The 21,517-nt window shown below is 43.1% G+C and overlaps 1 protein-coding gene across 1 annotated transcript in view; it reads right to left on the reverse strand.

Annotated features, from left to right (window-relative positions):
- Positions 1-21,517, reverse strand: part of trabd2b (TraB domain containing 2B) — a 60,744-nt gene that overhangs the window by 38,039 nt on the left and 1,188 nt on the right. Inside the window, exon 2 of the mRNA XM_051376141.1 lies at positions 18,875-19,444. Coding sequence (XP_051232101.1) covers positions 18,875-19,444 — 570 coding nt within the window. The remainder of the gene's footprint in view (positions 1-18,874; positions 19,445-21,517) is intronic.

Consider the following 21,517-nt stretch of genomic DNA (forward strand, 5'->3'; position numbering starts at 1 on the left):
AACAATTTCCTATCAAAGCTGATGTGAGTTTCCAGAGCTGTTTAGTTTTTATTGTAAGAGAAGATATGTCTTCCATGTTCTGAGCTAAAAAAGACCAGTGTTATACTAAGCTTTTGGTCTGAACCTAATCTTTGTGCATGGCCTGGAAACAAGAATTGCTTCACTATGCCCCTGTCTATTTATATGAGTATTACTGGAGGTATTGTCTAAACATACGAGAGCTGTTTTTCCACACCAAGCTCTCAGTTTCTATCTCACCACACTCCCTGCTGGGACAAAGCCTATCTTAATTAACACTGGGATTTTACTAGATCACTGTTGGTTTAATACCAGCTACACATGAGGCTGAGGCTTCAGCGTGTTACATAAAATGTTACGTGTCTTAAACACACACACACACGTAGGCATGACGTTATCGACTTGAGGGTCACTGAAAACAATATCTGTCAAAGTCGATTGAGTGGAAATGGAGCCACATCAAGCGGTGCCACAGTGTGTGTCTCTGTGAGTGTTTATGTGTTCTCCTGCATGCATGAGTGTGTGCCAGTGACCCGATCGTCAGCGTGTGGTTACGGGTGAGTAGTGGTGGTTTCAATGGCTCCACACACACACACACACACACACACTCATAGAGGAGCTTGTTGAAAGATGCCTTACACAGTTCAGGGTTTCAACAGAAGAATGGAAAAGAATGATTGTACTCTGCAGCTCCCACAAATAAATACCCGGTCCACCACAGCCATTGTTGTGAAAATACCATAAAGGAAGTAACACACAATCAAACACACACTGGTATAAATATGCATAAACATGCAAACACATGCTGGACCTAAAAGATTTTTAAAAACAGAGACAAACTGATGTTTGCAGTCTCGGGACGTTATCTTTTGAAGAACAGTAAACAAGCTTGCGAATGTTTACCCCCCCAAAACAAAACTCTCCCGCTCCTGTTTCTCTTCTTTCTTTCCCTTTTCACAGGTCACCATCCCTTTCTCTCTGCCTCATTTCCTCTCCCTCACTGACCCCCGGCTCTCTCTGTCCGCACCCCCACGACCATCAACACCCCCACCTGGTTCATTTCAGGCCAGGCTGGCAGTGGCCATGGCAACACTCCAAGAAGGTGGGTGAGTCAACAGAGAGCCACAGAGGCCCTTCTCTCAACCTCCGTCTCCGGGGGTGTGAGGGTGCAGTGGGGGGACCTCAACTTTTACTGCAAAGATCCATGAATGACTGAATAAGAAGAGATGAGAGGAGAAAAGAGGAAATTCCAGAAAACAGACAAAATAATGTGAACACTTAATGCTGCAGCAGGCAAGCAGAAGGAGTCGTCTTCCCTGCAAATTCTCATGCCACGTACACACAGAGAAATAGGGATATAATTTCTGTACCCAAAGGTACATTCGTCAGAAAAGTACCCAGGAAGGTACGAAAAAGGTCCTTAAGGTGATAACTGTGGACCAAAATCATGACTGACTGAAAGGGGTATAAAATTGTACTTTTAACAAGCTTAGGTTACAGGAAAATGTTACAGATCAATCAGTGACTGATTTAAATAGAGAGTTGGGTTTATTGAAATAAAATAGCCTACTAGTAAATTTCCATTCAGTTCTTGGTCTGTGTGGCCTGGGAATAATTTCATGAGCAAAGAACTAGGACAGCATTTGAGTTCAACTTTTTTAATTTTGTCACAGACGTTTTGGGCAAGACGCCCTACTTCAGCCTGTATTGGCAAGTTCACAATGGATCTATTCGAGTGATTTTGTTCATTGAATCAAGTAGCTAACTGTCAGTTTGGCAGAGTAAAATGCTTCCACCAGTCATTACCATTACTCCCAATTTTATTTCTCATCCTTTACATTCCTCCATGGGGACTTATTTTTCTGTATTTATTTAACTTTATTTTATTTAGTATTTATTTTATATCTCTGAGTTTTTGAAGCAGCACAAGCTAACTTAGAAGAGGCCAAATCGTCTAAAATCTGCAAATATATTTAATAAGTCAAGCAAAACAGTCTCAAAATAAATAAATACATTACTGATGGACCAAAATCAAGTAATTTCAATGGAATCACTGTGATCAGAGGAAATTCAATTTTTGATAGAGTAGAGTTAAGAGATCAGGAACAGGAGGAAGAAGAACAGGAAATGTATAGACCCCCACACCACTGTGAGGTCCTGCAAATTAGTGCCATTGACCAACTGTGAACCATTTTGTCTGTGCTAAAATAAAGTGATGTTTTTATATACGCAATGTCCTGCAAGTTGTCATATTTTCAAGTGTTCAAGCTATTGTGTTTACTCCCGGAGGGTGTAAGTGAGCAGCATGTTAGAAGATAGGTGAGGACAGGACTGAAGGAGAAAAGTGGAGTAGAGAGGAAGAGGTGATGCAATGCTTTGCTATCTTGCTCTAGTGTTGTGCTGAGGGCGCGATGGCTTGTGTCAGTTAACACTCATACGTACGTTTCCCCCTGCTGTTGCCAAAATGGTGGAGGAGGTGTCGGTGTGTGTGTAAGTGTATATCATCATCGGCACTGTCAGTGTCAGGAGTCAGAGTGTCTATAACAGTGAAGACAGACACACTAAGACACACACACACATAAATAGAGCAGAGAGTCCTGGGATGGATGACACAGACACATGTTTATCATTGAGGAGATTGGCTGGATTCCTTTCATCTGAAAATGGCTGACTGTTCCCTCGCTCCCAGCCTGACCCCTCGGCTGCCTTTATCTCCCTCTCGCTCTCTATCGCTCTCACTTTCTCCTTAGCTCTCTCTCACACTCTGTCTTTGTGTCCTATGTGATTTGTATTTGCCTTGTCCCTCTCTTTCTCCCTGGACAATTTCTGTTAAGCACTTTCTCATCTTTCCTGTCTAACTCTGACCCCTCAGCCTCCGTCTGACTTTACATCCATTTTATTCCTCTTCATGTCTCTCTTTCTGTCTCTCTTTCACTACCCTCTGACCCATCTGCTTTCCATCTGAGCCCAGATCGACGGAGCAGAGAAAGCTGGTGGTTACGACCGTGATGGAGTTAGGTGGGGATGGGGGAGACACATCCTTTAGATTATTATTGCTGACTGATTGATGCATGTGAACGGTGCGTCTGAGAGTGTGTGATTGTGCGCAATTTAACACTCATGGTCACGTGTGTTTACGTGGGTGCATTCCTGCATGCGTGCGTGTGAAAAAATAAGTGAGTTATTAAGCTTCACCGGGGATGTTTGCCTTCTCATAATAAATGCACACAGATATTTGGCACGCTCTGACACCAACCCCCAACCCACACACACACACACACACACAAACACACACACATATATACACACAGCAGTTCTCAGTGCGATGAGCTGTCAGTCCCTGTTAGGCTTGGCATTCTCGTTAGCACGCGGTTTGGATCCCCTTTCAGAGGAGCTGAACTCAGGACCTTTTCCCCTCAGCATTCCAGAAAGCAGCGAACAAGAAGGAAAGACAGACAGGAAGTGAGAGCCAAGGACCTTTCATGATATCAGAGTTTTTATTTAATCGTTTGTTGAAATATCTCTCGTGCTGCGTGAGCTTTAAAATTCACTGAGTGTTCCTAAACAGTTTCAAAGCCCATGCCGCCCCCAAATAATTGTGTCTTCATCTAAACTTCTACAAGATCACCCTTGGGTATATCAAAGGCCAGCTGTGGGAGACAGAAATCAAGCTTCCCAAAGTACATTTACCTTATGAATAACTTTACCTTAAGTTTCAATTACATTCTTTCCAAATGAGGCCCCAAAGAACCCATGGCTGATTAAAAGGAATTTATTTGTGTTTCTCTGGGAGAGAAAGTGGAATAGAGTTGCTTTTTACAAGAGCCAGATCAGCAGGTCCTCCTGGGTGGGCAGTGCTTCCCCAGAAAAGCTGAACCCAGACCAGACATCCTTCAAAATCATTTCATCCACAATCACTGGTGCGCTGACGACCGCAACCTATCCAAGATAAGCAATTTTTTTTTTTTTTTTTTAAAGAAATGTGAGAAAATTGCTAAAAAGTAGAGGGGAAAGTCCAATTTCCACACACATGCTAGAAAATTTCTCCCAAACTTGGCGCCCTCCCAACCAAAAAAAAACCCTCGCCTTCGCAGTCTGCACCGTCCCAGGTTAGTCCAAGTGAAGATGGATGGAATTCCTGTAACATCTTGCAGACTTAAACCAGACTTCACACTTTCTGGATTCTATGTTTTTCTTCATAGAAGCTGCTGATTGTTTTGACAAATAATCCGTCTGTACTGGGGGAGTGTGGTTAGGGTGTGTGTGTGTGTGTGTGTGTGTGTGTGTGTGTGTGTGTGTGTGTGTGTGTGTGTGTGTGTGTGTGTGTGTAGGTGAGGTGTGAGGAGGAGCGGCTTAAATGCCATATTTGGTGACACAGTTTTCAGCGGTTTGGAGGCCTCGTGCGTTTAACGATTTAGAGTTTGGTCTTGAAGGGAAGAAATGAGGACAGAAATGTTTTACTTAAATATTATAGTATTATAGTTTTTTTTTCTCAGTTTTCTTCAGTTAAATGTAAGAGAGCAGTATATGCCAGATAGCACTCTGTAACAAGTAACAGTAATAAGAAACAGAAATAAATGAATTCAACAAAAATAGGACACACACACACACACACACACACACACACACACAAATAAATACTCAAGTAAAGTGAATTTAACAGTTCAACAGACATCTCATACCGTCCAACAAGTTGGTAAGCAGTCTAAAGAAGCTACAGGAGTCTTTGTTCTACTCTTACTGAAAAATCTGAAATCAAAATGAAAGCATTTTTTAATTTCTCCGTTTGTTTTTCTTTCTCCTCTTTCACCACCTCCTGTAATTTTGTTCTTTCTCTCTCCCCTCCTCATCATTCTCATCTTCTCTTCCCATGGTTTCCAGGGAGCCTTCCAGCTTTTGTTTGAGTCAGGGGCCGTTTTGTGTAAACAGCAGCCGAGTTGAGGTAAGATAATAAAGTTCATGTGGTTTATGTGACCTGACCAGTTTCTTACATCAGTATTCCTCCTCTGACAAACATGATAAAAACGGATTCTTGCTCGGTGTGGTTTATTTTTTACATTTTGACTGATGCAGTTCATAGCTATTCATTACATATGCTTGAGTTTTATGACACCAAGGCCAATGAAATGATTTACAAAACCCTTTGCTGTTCAGTGAAAGAGTAAGTAATCATTTATTGAAACCTTTTGGACGCGCAAGTTTGATTTCCTCAACAGCAGCAACAGACTCCCTTTATTTGGCCTAACTTGCCTCCTTCACAATGCAGCACAAAACTTATCTGTTACAGCGAATGACAGAACAGACAAATTACATACTGTACTATTTGTACAGTTGCCATTTTTGTATTATGAAAACCTACTAGTCAAGATCAAAGGTCATGTATTTTTTATAAATACCATTCCTGCAGGAAGATTCAACATTTGTATACTTTATACAGCCTCATGCAGAGAAATGGACAAATACACACAGTGTGTGTGTGTGTGTGTGTGTGTGTGTGTGTGTGTGTGTGTGTGTGTATTTGCCATTAGTCTTTTAAGCCACTGATGTTCACAATACACAGAGTCATATCATATGTACCGAATTCTCCAGAAATTGGTCAAAAGACAAAACAATGAGAGCAATTTTGTGATTATTTCCCTCTTATGCCGAGCTAGGCACAGCTATTGTTCTGGATGGATTTTGTCCTGAGGCAGCAGTCGGAAAATGTAAATCACTGCAGTCACGGCCTTTGTTAAGGCCAAGCCCAGCAAAAGTCAAGTCCAAGTCAATGCGAAGACAAGCCAATGCCTTCCTACTGACCATCTCCACAATAGGGTGCAAATTTGTCAGGATTGTTATTGATAGTATACTGAACTTTTTATTATACTTGTATTGGACAGCATTTCTCAACAGCATATAAATCTAATTTGACTGAGTGTATAATCAGTAGCCAGCTGGACATTCATCTATAGATAGCAGAGCAATAAAGGCAATTATGCCTATGATTTCCACATAATTGAGACTTCATTTGTGTCAGTCTCAGGAAAAATAACAAGACCTCAAGAAAAATACTGAGACACAACCAAGATAAATGAGGCTGGAGACAGAGAAAAGACCACAGCTTTTAAAATTGCGATCACTAGCAGCATGAAACCCAGACTTTGCTCGAGTCCGGCAGCCATAGAGCCTGCAGCAAGGGCAGCCGTGTTGCAGTAGTGGTCATCTGGGACCTCACGGCTAAACATTGTCGTCACTCTCATCCTTTCTCCATCCCTCCCATCCTTCACCATATCCCTTCATCCATCCCCCCCATCCCATTAAATACCCCGGCTGTTAGCAGGCATTAAAAAGCCATTCACACTGCTCTCAAGTGCTTGGGTTGGCCGTCACCAGAGCTGACTACAGAGGCTTTGAGGTGGCCTGGCCTCTCTCTCTCTGTCTCTCTTTCTCTGTGTCTCTCATGCACTCTCCCCTTTGCATTTTGGCAAGCTGATAAAATAGACTTGTGTTTCCATTCCAATACTCACTCACTCTCTGTGAGCTTTTCACAAAGATCTAGCTTTTGGCTGTCAACAATGGCATGCAATATCCTGCACTGTCTGTCTGTCAGGCTTCTGTCGGTTGCCTGAGGCGTTGACACTATTACCTGAGTGAATCAACAGAAGAAAAATCTATCAAAAACATGGGATTTATTCATTTCAATCCAGGACATGGCTTGGCTTACACTGCGCCCAGTCCATATTTTTCATATTATCAGATTCTATAAAGTTGCAGCATGGACATAAGACGAAACATCTCTTTTCACACCATCGCAATAAAGTCTGGAATAACAGGGACAGACGCCATGCATGACAAGGGACCCGGTTCTATAAAGACCTGGTTCCAAATTTCTCAAAACCCGAAAATCAATGAGGTCCGAGCTTATCGACGCTGCTATGGAGACTAGCGGGTCCTATAACGTTATGTCTCATTTCTTTGATTTTCTTTTATGTGACAGCAAACACAACACACAGCCTTTCAGTAACTATTATACTGCACTTCACTATAACGTAACTACCCCTCACACACCGGGAAAGACTCACTTCCTACAACAAACCAGCACAAGATACCCACAAGACACTTTTCTTAACAGGGATTACTTAATCTATAGAGAGAAAGTCTTGAGAGATGAGAGTCATGTCATTTAAATCAAATCAGTGATGCACAAATATACAATTGAATATACAATATCTGAATTCAGTTGAATTGCCTGCTAACTGCAATTAAGCAACAAAAGCAATACCAGTTCTATTTAGAATTTATTAAGTCTTGATAGTGATATTGAGCAGTCTCAAAAATGGTATCAATATCAATATAAATGTAGACCTGTAAATGCCAACCAACAAACGTCCTTTCGAAAACTGTCTGCTACCCTTCATCAGTCATCAAATCAGATGCTTTATTTTGTGGGGGTTTTGGAATAAATTCTGTACATAATATTGTAAAAAGCACTTACTTACATACACATCTAAAAATCCCCAAAAAACAGAAGCTGTAAAAAAAGATTTTTTTAATTTATATCCTGTGCTAGAAAGTGACAGAAATGTGTAATGGCTCAAACTAGACATCTACTGAAAAACGACAGAAATAACGGAGTTGGGATATTTCAAGTCAAAATATGGTTGCCATCCACACTGGGTGGTATATTATGGGATGCTGTTACTACCCGAAGGCAGGTGGTCTGGCACAGAGCTGACAGGGGCATCAGAAACCAATAACTGTGTCTGCTTACACACCGACTTTCTTAAGCCAAGTTAAACACACATATCTGTCTGTTCCCAGAGTCAACTTTAGCTGAGAACACTGCTATACTTAAATAATGGGACAGTTCTTTATTTAAAACCTTATAATTACATCTTTACAAGAAATTTGCGCATTGCTAATTTTGTGTCCGTTTTCATTGCAAAATGTAACTATTCTCAGGCACCCGGTTTGCTCAGGGGGTAGAACTGGCGACCCATGTACCGAGGCTGAGTCTTTGCTGCAGCGGCCCAGGGTTCGAATCTGACCTGTGGCCCTTTGCTGCGTGTCATCCCCTCTCTCTGCCCCCTTTCCTGTCTGTCTTCAGCTGTCACTATCATAAAGGCAATAAAAGCCCCCAAAAAAATGACAAAAAAAAAAGTATTCTGTGAATATCTTGAAAAATCCTCATACGAATCATAAGACCCTTAAAAGAATAGTTTGACATTTTGGTAAATACACTTTCTCGCTTTCTAGCAGATTGACAGTTAAATTTGATGTTTAATATCACCCTCATGTCTTGTCAAAACTGCTGCGAGAGGTTTTACAAATACCCAGCTGATCACACCATAAATGTCTGCTCAGTGTGTGCACTGGTGCAATATAGCCAGGCTTTATATAACAGCAACCAAGACTTGTATCCTCAAGTGTCCTCAAACCACACTAAACTTCTGGAATATGTGAGTAGAGTGCAAACATAATTTCATTTAGTGAATGCAAATGAAGCATTGAAAATCTGTGTATGGATGAATACGCCTCTATTCAATATGCATGTGTAAGTGTGCATAAAGACTCAAGCTCTAGACGTTCCCCGCGTGCCCATGAGAACAAATTTGTCTGCGACAAAGTCAACTGCCCCACCTGTTCACCATTAATATAGGTTTTACTCCATCAAACCATTTCCCACACAATCCCACATCTGTGATTCACACAACACACACATTCACCTCCATAGCCCCTCAGGCTGACATGTTTCCCTGCTAATCTGTTTGCACAACTCTGGTGTGACCACAGGCCAATTACACATCGTCACATGATGCGCACCCACAAGAGAGAACGAGGAAGAAAAATGAGAAAAGAGCCACCCACTGAGAGCCCCGCTTTCTTAACATCTCCCCCTCTCACCCTGGGCCCTCTCCCCCATTCTCCCTCTCCTCCTAGCCTCGCTCTTATCCCATCTCCTCCATCTCCAGCCCTCCCTCTCTGTTTGTGGCTGTAATTACATCTGCCCATCATTTAGGCTCTCCCTAAACAACGACACCCCTCAGAGACCACAGGCCTGCTACGACTCTCTAAGTAAATTTGATTTTTCATCCCATTTACATTCCATAAACTCTGCCATATGTTTGATATTATATTTAAACTGTTCCACTGGATGCCAAGAGTATGGCTTGGGAAAGGTAGAAGAACTGTGTTGGAAAAACTGCACTGGTGAATGGCAGGTGAAATTGACCGTGATGTGAGAGAGCAGGAGGGGAAAAGACTCCAAACCAAAAGAAGAGAAGAGAGAGAAAATTCACAGCAGCATCCTACATATATATATTTTTTTATTGTTGTCTTTTTTGTTTTGGCACAAAGTAAACTGTTGAGTGGAGAAAGTGAAAGGTTTCCTGTGTTATTGTTGTTTTTGCTCTCTCCAAGTACCACCAAATTGAACAATTTTACCGTTTTGCCTGAGTGGCGTGGGGCTTATTCTGCTTCTCCCTGCTCCCTGCCTGTCCCTGTTCCTTCACTTCTTTTTCTCATAATCCCTTTTTATGTTCTTTTCTTTTTTCTTTTGGTCCTTTCTCTCGTGGTAAGGATTGACCAGGTCACACGTCAACAGCAGGGCAGCCAATTTTATCATTATTTTTTATCCCTTTTACGTGCCAGATGGATAGGACATTTTCACATAGGAATATAGAAAGAGTGCCAAATGTTTCAGTAAAGTATTTGCACATTACATTACTGTACCTTTCGTCACTGTCCCGATATATTTAACTCATTTTATGGTGCAAAAAAAACCCCAACTAAAAATAATCCATCCATCCATGTACTCGCTAAACCGCTTATCTCGTTAAAACCAAATTTGCAAAGACTAATTGAGGGCCGTGTCCTTTGAAGGAACTGAAGAAGTCATGTTCAACAGTAGTGTAGAGGAGGGTTGGGGAGGGGGCTACTGAGGCTTAAGCCAAAGGGATGAGGTCATCCAGAGGGCAAGGACGAAGGCAACCAGCTCCCTCAGTCAATCCAGCTCAGAGAAAGTTCTGGGAACTCTAATTTGAAAGGTGAAACAGAGGCCTGAATGCACAAATGCCTGAAATCCCCTGGGCTACTGACTGCAAACAGGGGTAAAACAAATTTATTGACCAGGGGCTGAAGGATTTTGATGAAGGCTGCAGTAATATGAAGCCTATTGCCCATCCAGGGGGTCATTCTTTAAATGCAGGTCAAACTCTTTGCTGTTTTAATTCACACTATCCTTTTATGGTTTATAGATTTGTTTAATGAAGACAGACTCATACAGGCAGGCAGGAAATAGATCCTGGTAGAGTATAGAACTGCAGCATAGGGGATTGTGACTGAGAACAGGTCTGTAATAGGAGGATGAAAGTTTGTACAGACAGTGACTTAGCTCAGTTTGACCTATGACAAACCTGTGTTTGTGCTTTCACTTATCTCTGTAATCTATCCCTGCGAAACTGTGTCTTAAGTCTTGTTAATGGCACTGCAGTCTGTCTCCTGTCTCCTGCTGCTTGTCTATCTATCTGCCAGCCTCCCGTCCTGCCTGTCTATTTACCCAATGATCCTTCTTACCTGCCTGTATCTCTGCTGGTTTGTCTGTCTGCATCTCCTTCAACTGAGAGGCACTCTTACATGAAGAGGTGTGTAATGGGCATCACTCCACCCAATTGCACGGGGGGAGATAGGAAGGATGACAGGATTTATGTGCTCCCTAATAAAGTTTACAAGTGGAGCCTAGTTTCAAGAGGTCCAACCGGCAGTTTTCACATTGGTCAGGGAGTTTGGGACCAGCTTTAGGGCCCAATCATCATGCACACTCTGTTAGTGGCAGCTCAAAACACAGCCATTGGAGTTTGAATTTGTACGCTGAGCCATATTTTTGAGCAAGCATGAAATCATTTGGTTTACAAGGCCAAGCAAGAATGTCAACTGCTTCCTCGCAAAGACAAAGTATAATGTAACTCCGACTCACCTGCTTCACACTTGAGCCTTTCAGAGGGGTTGATGAAATTTTGATTTGGGCCAACAAAGTCAATGGTTGAAGCCTTCATGATGCTGTGAAAACTGATTGTGGTAGTACAGTATTGCAGACCATGGTCATTGCTTATTGTTGTTCTCCTCAGCTCTCCCATTTGACATTTGCCAAGTTAAATTGAAACTATCTTGACTAAACACAAAGATTGATACTCAGTGGCCTATTGTTGAACTAATTTAATAACGTACATTAGACCCAAATCAACACTTTTTATATGAATCAAAGTAATATGAAGTGTTTTTATACAAGACAGATGCTCGACTGTGTCAATGTGTGACACACAGTATTGGCAAAAGAATGATGTAATGTTCCCCACAAGTCTGGATAAATAAACACAAAAAGTAGAACTAAATGTGCAGGATAATGCAAGCGAATGGTGTGAAAGTGAAAATGAGTGTGAACATGTAGGTTTTTTGTAGAAGGGAGTATAGAAAGGTGAGAGGTGCAGAGCAGGGGTGTAAGCAGAGCTGAAGTGCTCCACTGGGTTGTGTATAATGGGGACAGGGCAGAGGGGCCAGAGAAGACGCATGGGTAACATTAAAACCAGGTTCAGTCAGGGGGCTCCACTAATGCTACCTAATCCCTGACAAGCCAGGCTCACACAACACACACATGCACGCAGTTGTTCTCTGCTGGCACCTATTTATGACTGTTGGCCAGTGGTGTGTGGGAGGTGTGGTAGTATGTGTGGCTGATGTCACAGGCAGGCCGGGACGCTGAGTTCATCTCAGACCACCACGTGTCCGACATGCCATGGTGTACTGGCAATCTTTTTTCCATGCTCACCCACACTGGGCGATATTGATAGACCACATTGTCTGGTTACTCTTTCACTCTTTATGTTTGTTAGCACTAATATACAGTATTTGTATGACCATTGTGCATTTAGATTTGGCTCCTCAGTGATTTTAAAAATAGAAACTTTAACTCAGACTCTACAACTTCTACAATGTATGTCAGGAGCAAAGGCGGAATTAATCTAGGGCCACAGAATCTGCAGAAGCAGGAGGTCAGGGTGGTTGGATGGGATTGGACTTGAACAGGAGTCCTTTGATCACTTCCTGTTACCAACCAACAGTCATCATCGGGTGAGGTGGGGTTAGGGTTAGTGTTAGCGTCGGCATCGTGCCAGAAGCGGAGCCGGGTGAGTGGGCAATGCACCCGGGCTCAGCTGCTTCTATGGCGAAGAGACCCAAGAGAACGACTGATGAAGCTAAGGAGTGAAGAGGAGAGAGAACGAGCAAGAGTAAATCTCAGACTGGCTTTTAGTCATTAGCTTTGTGAAATAAAAAGCTGCAGAGAGCTGGCCTCGTAAGTAATATTAGTGGGCTAGCTATAGCTTGTGTTTTTGCACTTGCTTGATGTTTCGACTTTACAACAGGGGCTCCAAATCCCAAAGCAGTTACCTTAACCCAAACAATGATCTTTCCCTAACCAAAGCTTTGTTAGATCAATTATTTTTATTTTTTTTTTTGCTGTAATTATTCTATTTTGGAAGCTTCTGACAAATGGTGAGTAGAATGAGTAAATAAAGGTTAAGGCCACATTACAACCTGCAAAAAATAGGGTCTGAACACCTGACACAAAGACTACTAATTTGCAAAAAAAAACAGTTAACTATTGCATCTGCATTTAGGGCCCATCTCAGAGTCAAAATGGGATATAACATATAAAGGAAGACTGTAATTAAGAGCGATAGTGTCTAGAGAAAAGTGTGATCTTAAGCGGCACACAAATCACATTACAGGTACATACAATGACCCTTGGTTTTAGCGGGGCTAACCTGGTTAAACAAAGGTTATAAAACAACGACGTCCCAAAAGACAACAACATTCCAGAAGGGCCAAGTGAGTCTCTGAGGAAATCAGTCGGTCACATTCCTGTCTGTGATCAATCAGCCTCTGGCCCAGACAACCTGAGATTAACCTCAGCCTTCCTGGAAACTACCTGCCCTTCCCATAGAAAACAACCTCCAGCTCCGTACAATTTACTGCAGTTTCCCTTGTTGTGATGAGCAGATATGTAATATAGAAATATAATGTGTGTGTGTGTGTATCTTTGAGTCTACCTGCCTAAAGGAAAAAACACTCAACCACTATTCACTTTACTGCATTTTCCATAGTTAGGATGACAAAATAATTATACAGAAACAGAGTATAGTTTATGTGTGTGTGTGTGTGTGTGTGTGTGTGTGTGTGTGTGCTTGTGTAGGCGTGTGCTTAGTAGCTTTGGTCCTAATATGAAGGGGAGATGGATCCACAGTGTGATGTGAGGCCGCTACAATTGAAGCAGAAAGGAACGCTCATTTTCTCCACCAAAGGGAGAACGTGGGCGAAGGAAGGAGGGAAGGATCTGGCACATTGAACACTCAAGTATGGAAGAGTACTCCAACCTACTGCCACGCTTAACTCACTACCTCAGCGGCACTCAGCACAGTGACAATGTGGTAGAGTCATTACTTCAGGTCTCTCAGGTACAGAGGACTGACCTCTGTTGGACTCAATGACTAGAGACAAAGCAGCAAGTTTATAGACAAGCACAGAGACTACAGCGAAGTGGAGTTAATATTTCACTGTCGATTAATCAAGTACAAAGCTCTACACAATAAAGAAAAACCCTGTACTACACTTTTAGTGTTCCCACTTTTCCCGCTTGTTTTACTTCTACTTCATTTGCTGAACTTGCCACATTCAACTTTAGTTAAATGAGTTAGTGGAGTAGAGATATTATGATAGTAGTTTTCCCGTTAAGAAAAACGCTGAAATTGTGGCACTTTGTTTAAGTGGAACATTTCTTTTAACCACACTATACCAGTTTCCTGTTAGCTCTTGTCTGCCGCCTGCTCTCAAACGCAATCATGGCTTTAACAATTTATTTCTTTTACCTTTCATTTTTTCTCACAAAATATGAATGCGGTAAAAGAAATTGTGATTTATTCAGTTGTCAAGTGCACAGTGCTCCTGTTTTCTCAGTGTCCATATCCAGCCTCTCTTCCTCACTCCATCTCGCCGTCAGCCTGCAGTGTTCTGGCCAGCACATAATTGTCTAAGTGCTTCTGGATGGCAGCGGGCTATTTGGTCATTAAGGGGCCTATTAAGTCATTAGTGCAACAGTGGGACTGCCGTCTGCCTGCCGACAGGACCAGATGATCGGCCTGATACGTGTTGCCTCGCAGTTTTCCACATATTTGCACAGGTAATTATAGCTTAGATGTGAAACACCCTCAGATGTCATGCTTAAAGAGGGGATACATGTCGCCAGCACACTTTAAAGGTAATCTCCTCCTCCCCTTCTCCTCCTTCTGCTCCAACTCTTTTTCCACTCCGGGCGTGTGTTGGTGTGTGCATGTGCAGATGAGCAGTGGGTTAGCAATGGGACAACCAGAGCCTCGGGACATGTCAGAGAGAGATAGGGAGCGAAAAGGAGGGAACAGAGATCCAAAATAAGTGAGGCGGTCAGAGAAAAGAAGAGCCGAGTGCAGACAAAGAATCGCTTTTTCCATCCGTCAGCTTCTGCGGCCAACACATCGCTTCAAACCCAAACTTACACACCCGTCACGGAATGTAAATATTTGGATATGGGTAAGGTTGGATGTTACCTAATTCCTCCCTTTAAAGATGTCCTGTTTAGGTGAACAGCATCCAAAGAACACAACGCAAAGTATTCTGCATGATTTGATACGACGCATGAGAATCTTATTATGATTTCGGTGCTGCTGTTACTCTTAGCAACCCTTGCCCAGCCTTTGGAGACATTCACTACTCAAGGCTCACAATATTATATTCACCGCTTACCATAAATGCTCATCAAATAACTGCCATGCACAGCCAGGAACCTCTGGATCTGTACGGAGAAAGACATTCCTTGTGCTGTATTTCACTTTTACTGTTTAAATAATTTTCAAATCACTGATTTGTATCCTAAGGCCATATACTTTATGAGGTCCAATCTGAATTGGAAAACCAAACACAAACACAAATCAAACTGAATATCATATAAAGTAATAGTGACTGTGTGGGTCTCAATACAGTTAAGGGGAATGCCTCTGGCTCAGACAGACAAAAGTTTCACTTTATGACCACTGTGTGTAAATTCGGTGGTTGCTATCCTAGCACCACCACTTTTCATTATATATTTTCATACATATATTGGAAAAACTAAATGTCATCATATTTCATATTATTATTACCATGAAGAAATACATTGTTGTGATATTTTAGCCACATCTCCAGGCCTTCAAGTACCCCACTGTGACCGCAGCATGTGTGAAGCTGCAGTGTCAGCACAACAGAAAGCCTCAGCCTGACATCTTCTCTGGTAGAGGGATGGCACAGGAGGTTCACTGATTGAAATAGACATGTCAGATTGTCACTGAGGCTGTAAACAGGCCCCCACTCAGCAGGAGGAGGGCACCCTCCTTACGGAAAGGAAGGAAACCGGATTCTGTCACCTAGCATCTCTTAAAACCTTCACCGGCTCCCCTCTCCAGCTCTGAGGTAAAAACACTATGGTGTACTGACAGCCATCTCTCTCTCTCTCTCTCTCTCTCTCTCTCTCTCTCTCTCTCTCTCTCTCTCTCTCTCTCACTCACTCACACACACACACACACACACACACACACACACACACACACACACACAAACAGCCACGCACAGTTGCACAAGTCATAGCACAAAATAGCCCCAGCTGATGGAAACTCAGCCTGGTCAGAGGTTGAGCCAGGTACTCTATCAGATTGGGCGCTGCCTGCCTGCCTGCTCAGCAGTGCCCAGACTGACCCCATCAGACTGCCAGTCTCCTTACCGCTCTGCTGCTCCACGGCTCCACTATCACCTCCCGCCATGACCCTCGACCCCTGCCCGTAGACAGGCGCCACCGATATGATGTAATTTCTCTCCGACATGGACCAGTGGCCTCGGCTGCAATGCGACCCAGGGAAAATAAATATGGGTGTTTATTTGGTGGGAGTGTGAGAGGCCCACAGGCTGCAGCAGCCCTCAAGTTTCCCAAAAGCAGCTTTGCGTTAGAGCCATTTTTGTTCCTTCTCATCTTAACTCTATAATACCATACGTTATCTAGGTGAAAATAAGTCATTGTGGTACTGTGCATCAAGACACTGCACCATTGTGATGCTGACCTACTCAACTAATTTTCAGTAGACGCAAAAACACCTTGCATTATTTATATAGACAACAGATACATTTGCGATGGTATAATACCTGACAAGTCGTTATGGTAATTTATTGATCCGCCCTTGAGGGAAGAGGGTGTATAAGAGCCACCTCCTGAAGCTGTGTGCAACTTGGATCCTCTGGGCCAGTCAATTCCTCACTGTGCTCAGAGTAAGACTTTAGTGCTTGCCTGACCGCCCAGCTGTCAACCTACATCGGCCTCCAAAGAACTGGAGAAGAACCATGCACCATGATCCGCCTTTGTTTCCACAACCTCTATGCTGCCTCTCACAGAGACATCCACACCTCTCTGTGATCTAAAGAGACTAAAGAGAGGTCTCAGACAGACATATCTCTTGTTAGACCACAATGGTCTAAACAGGGCTCAGAAGATTGCTGGATGATTCACTGTAACTATTTTCATCCAAAAACTACTTCCTCTGAGAACTAGTGCCAGAAGACCGTCTGTTTACCAGTGGTGCTAGCCCCACTGCACTGGGACCACTGGGACCACTGGGACCAGGTGCCTATGAGAAACCTAGAGTGTGACAGATGATGAATCACCAACGTTCACATTTCTAAGAACCCCTCTGTGAAGTCAAAGTTACAGGATATTGTAAGCAACTACTTTTATTGCGAACAAATAATAAGTGGGCCGTCAGGATTTGGAAGCTTTCCCAACTCAGATCTCCCTCTAAGCAATGCTCATGTTTCAGATTAGAGTTAGGAGTAAGACGACGCACATCAGTCACCCTGCATTTTCAACCCCGCTGCTGCCTATACACTTTTTCTTTTCTCCTGTCAGTCTCTATCTCTGCCTTTGTCTCTCTGTGTCTCACTTCTCTTTCCTTTGACTCCCACCCACACACCGTCTCTTTGACTTTTTGTCTATCCATCCTTCTGACCTCATCCTTGTTCCAGTCAAGCGTAGAGGGAATCAATCAACCACAGTGTTCAGATTAAATCACAAATTATTATAATTGAGAATAATGGTTTCCATGTCAGTTTCAGTTCAGCTCTGAATTGTTCTCATACATATCTGGAAAGGATGAGGTTGAAAGCTCAGAAGTCTAATAGTGCTTGTGCTCTGGTGGGGTGAAATTCAAGTTATCCATGATCCAATTTTGACTGAATTTCCATGGAAATAAAACTCTTATCTGAATTTGAACACCTGTCTTGTAAAAATATTACCATGCCTTGTAAATTCAGTGCATTCTGCTTATTCTCTTCTCTAAAGAACAATAGATTATGCCTATTAAAGTCGAATAGAAGCTCTCAGGAAACATAAACACCGTTAAAGCTAAAGTTGGACACTGTACTGCTACTCAACCCTCATAGGATGTAATTAAAAACAGTGTTGTTTTTAGGGGCAACTGCTGTGCATGCCAAATTAAATACAGAGCAGTGTTCGGGACAGTTAAACTGAGACTACTTTATAGATGAAAAGACAGCAGGCACCAATCCCTTTGAGATAACAAGAAAACAACACATCTACAGGACATAACAGACTACACAAATTGCAAAGCCCTCCTAACGGCATTAGCACTTCTCCTCTTCATTACTGAGACGCACAGCGTGTCTGGCTGAGCTTATTTCTAGGGGCAGTAAAGCTCCCAGGCATGTGCAGGCCATGGATTGCGACTTTGACAGCGTAGTTAGGAGGTGCTGATGAAAGAGGAGAGGCTGGGAGCCCACTGCCTCTCAAATTAGCCCCGGAGCCCTCCGACCTGTCACATGGAGGCGTCTGCCCTCTGAGATTCTGTTGCGCTGCACCACCACTGTGCATGTATGGAGCTTTGCGTGCTTACTGCGTGCCTTCGTGTGTGGTGTTCCATGCATGCAAGGCACATGTGTTTGGTTTTGAGTACTGCATGAATACACATACTGAAATATTTTTCCTCCTTAATGCAGATCAAAGGTTGTATCAGAACGTAAATTAAAACAGAGCATCTTCCTCGTGCTGTCGGGTCACATCACATATTTTTGTTGGACCTCCCACGGTTTGAAAAATTGTCTCCAGCCTCCAGCTTAGGTGACATCCAAATAATTCCTAAATAGATGCATGTTCCCTTAATTTCTTTATCATCAAGACAAGAAGACAAGAAATTAAAGATGGATGTACTCCCCATGTTTTGCTCATCAAGTAATTAGGGTATTTCTTTCATCTAACAGTCTCCGATTACAGTACGAGCCCTGCAATACCACAGAGAGCCAGACAGACAGTCTGCATTAATGAAAGAGAGAGCTCTCCGCTCTTCTCACCTTCTCTAATCTGTTCTGCATGTGCATTGCTCGGCCTGACACCCTCTCTGCAGATTCAGCTGATGAGTGTATTTGTTTAGTGAGCTGGAGGGGCATCCATAACCATAAAGCTGTCTACAGAAGAAAGGTTTTAATCGCTCTTATTTTTCTCCTCATATTGTCTTTTCCCACAGAGAAGGTGGAACACCCAAAGTATGTGCACACACTGTACTGTGGATTATGGACACCAACCTGCTCCTTTTCAGAGCTACTTTACTGTGTGTGAGTGATACAGAATGAAGAATCTTACATTTGCACATGCCCCCTCTAGGCCTGGCTTGTCCTTGCAATTTCTCCAGGTATTCCAGCTGTGTACACACAGGGAATCAAATGAAAAAGGGGGGGGAGTGTTCTTTCCTCCTCTTACCTGAGAGAAGTTGAGCCCGTTGAGGGGGTGACACTGCTCCTCCACCCGTTCCACTGCCCCTGTTGTCTTTCCCACCCTCTCAGCCTCTTGAGCCAGGAACAGGTCTAGCACAGGCGTTCCCCTGGATCGAACATCCCACTCCGTCAGCGAGTTGACCATCAGCATCACCCACACGGGCCTTTTCCTCTCCCAGTTTCCCGCAATGGCGTTGAACAGGTAGTCAGCATACAGGCCACGACCACGCTGGTCAGCAGTCATCCAGTAGGGCATCATATGCTTGACGTAGTCCAGGTGGCGTTTGAGGCGGCGGTACAGGTCTCGAGGTAACAGGGTCTGCAGGTTCTCCCCGTGGGGCAGCAGCTGGCAACTAGTCAGCTTGGAGATGGTCAGAGGGTCGGTCAGGTCCAGCTCAAAGAAAACATTGCGGCTGTTATGGAAAGCCTGCTTGGACCTGTCGGGGATGAAGTCCCAGACTCGAGTGTAGGGCACGTGGATGGTACCAAAAAGGTAAGAAGGTGGGTGAGGGGACGTACGCTTTATTCTCCACAGAAAAGAGTTCATGTCACTTTGCTGGAGAAGAGGCGTAGGAAAGAGGGAAGGAAAGAAAATAAGAGATGGAGGTAAAGATATTGAGAGCAAAAGGAAACAAAAATACCAGAAACATCATGTTAGAGCAATTCAACATGCCTTAAAACTAAAGCTGACACATTTTTCCTCTATTGTGGTTTACTGGCTCGCAGGCGCGGGTCAACAAGTTAAAGATTGAAATACCATTTTGAGATGACGGCAGGGGAAGTATGAAGTCTAGTCAGTTTGGTACTGTGCTGCACAGGCTTGCTGCTGTGGTGCAAGGCAGCGGGTTTATAGAGGGGCCTTCTGGGCTGTAAACAGACCCCCGTGTATTGTTGAGGTGCATACCTCAGTTGCCAAAGCCTTGTTCGGGCCTGGGAAGCATTTTGAAGGCTGCAGTGCAAATATACTGCACTGCAGCTCATAAAAGCCAAAAGCTGAAAGAAAACCTGCTCTCCATTCTGACCCCACTGTGATACTTTTGTTTGTGATTTTTTTTACACCAGGCAGGGAGATCTGCTGCTGACAGCCTTAAGTACAACACAGTTTTTATCCACTACGGTTTATATTACAGGAAGTGTTTGTCTACTGCGGTTATCTTTATACAAAACAATGTCACAGTGGAAATTAAATAATCACAGTCATTGTAAACGAGCATACGGCCATATTGCATTTAAAATATGTTTCTTATTAAGCGCTCTGCAAATGTGCTGTGCATGTGCTATGACTTTGATGTTGGCATTATTCAAATATGAAAAAAGAATTAACTTCCATAAACAATATCAAACTCCTGGCTTCTGAGACACAGTGTAATCAGGCATTTGAGGGATGAAACCCATTACTGAAAAATAAAGTTATTCTTAGAAAATGTTTACTTCTAAAATTTAATCAAGATTTCCTGTGTTCCAATTATATTGCACGCTGCCAACGCTGCCTTTGTCATATAAAACTTTTCAGACTGCTGCCAACAGAGAGTGAAGTCTTCTTGTGGGATGTTCTGTTATCATCACAATTAACTACAGTGAACATACAGTAATTTCTGGCACAGCCTCTCTCCTGCTCTGACTAAATAAATCGAAAGTGCTATATTTAATTTCGGAGCAGCGTTTTCTTCGTTGCAGATACACTGAAATGTTTAAACAGTTTGTTTCAAGTTTTCTAACTCGATTTTCACATTGGCAGGGTGCAGCCGACACTGCGGACTAACGGGAAAGGTTTGGACGGCATTAGGTGCATTAGTGCATTCTCCATCATATTTTTCAGACACGGAAACTTAAACTTTTATTATTATTTTTTTGTATTTGTAGCATTTTGTTGTTCGTTAACTAGCAACTGCGCGCTAAGGCCTGCCCCATAAATGAAGATTTTTCAACATGGAAAGTGCGGTCGTGTCCTGAGGAGAGGCGAAAGCTAAAGCTGCGTGGACTTTTCTGGAGAGCCTTGACGCGCAGGGCTCCGTTTTATGGGGGTAATTACTCCTAACAGAAAACAGAGACCACTGTACTGACGCATTACAGATCACATAAAGCGAAGGGAGCACGAAGCCTTCAGTGATCTCTGACAACAGATCCATTATCCGCATACAGGAGACATAATGCACTAATGAAACAAACAAAAAAACCCTGTGATCTCCAAACGACTCCCTGATGAGACCCGCACACCCACAGCCAAGTGTCATGTTTTAAAATGTGAGTGTTGCTGAGATCATATATTTGTTTTCCAGAGGGGAAGCGTGTTGGATGGGATGTTGGATTGTAATTAATTGTTTTCCCTTCACGTTGAGGATGCACAGTGGGAGGCAGACTGACAGACAGACAGACAGACAGACAGACAGGCTCACATGAACTGAGTACGGCTGGCTGCTCTGCACTGCTGCACCTCCCCACGGTAAGGCTTCAGGCCACATCCATACTTTTACCAATATGCCCGATAAGTGTTTTAATAGGCCGTGTGTTGCACTGAAACATGATCAAGTCTAAAAGGTCAAGGAAACTTTTTCCAAATGAAGTCAAGTCACCCGTGGGTGTTCCCCACTCGCGTCTGTCACATAAACAGCCATGAAGTTGGCGAGCG

Source organism: Dicentrarchus labrax, unplaced genomic scaffold (assembly GCF_905237075.1).
Source record: "Dicentrarchus labrax unplaced genomic scaffold, dlabrax2021, whole genome shotgun sequence".
In the NCBI taxonomy this organism is placed as follows: domain Eukaryota; kingdom Metazoa; phylum Chordata; class Actinopteri; family Moronidae; genus Dicentrarchus; species Dicentrarchus labrax.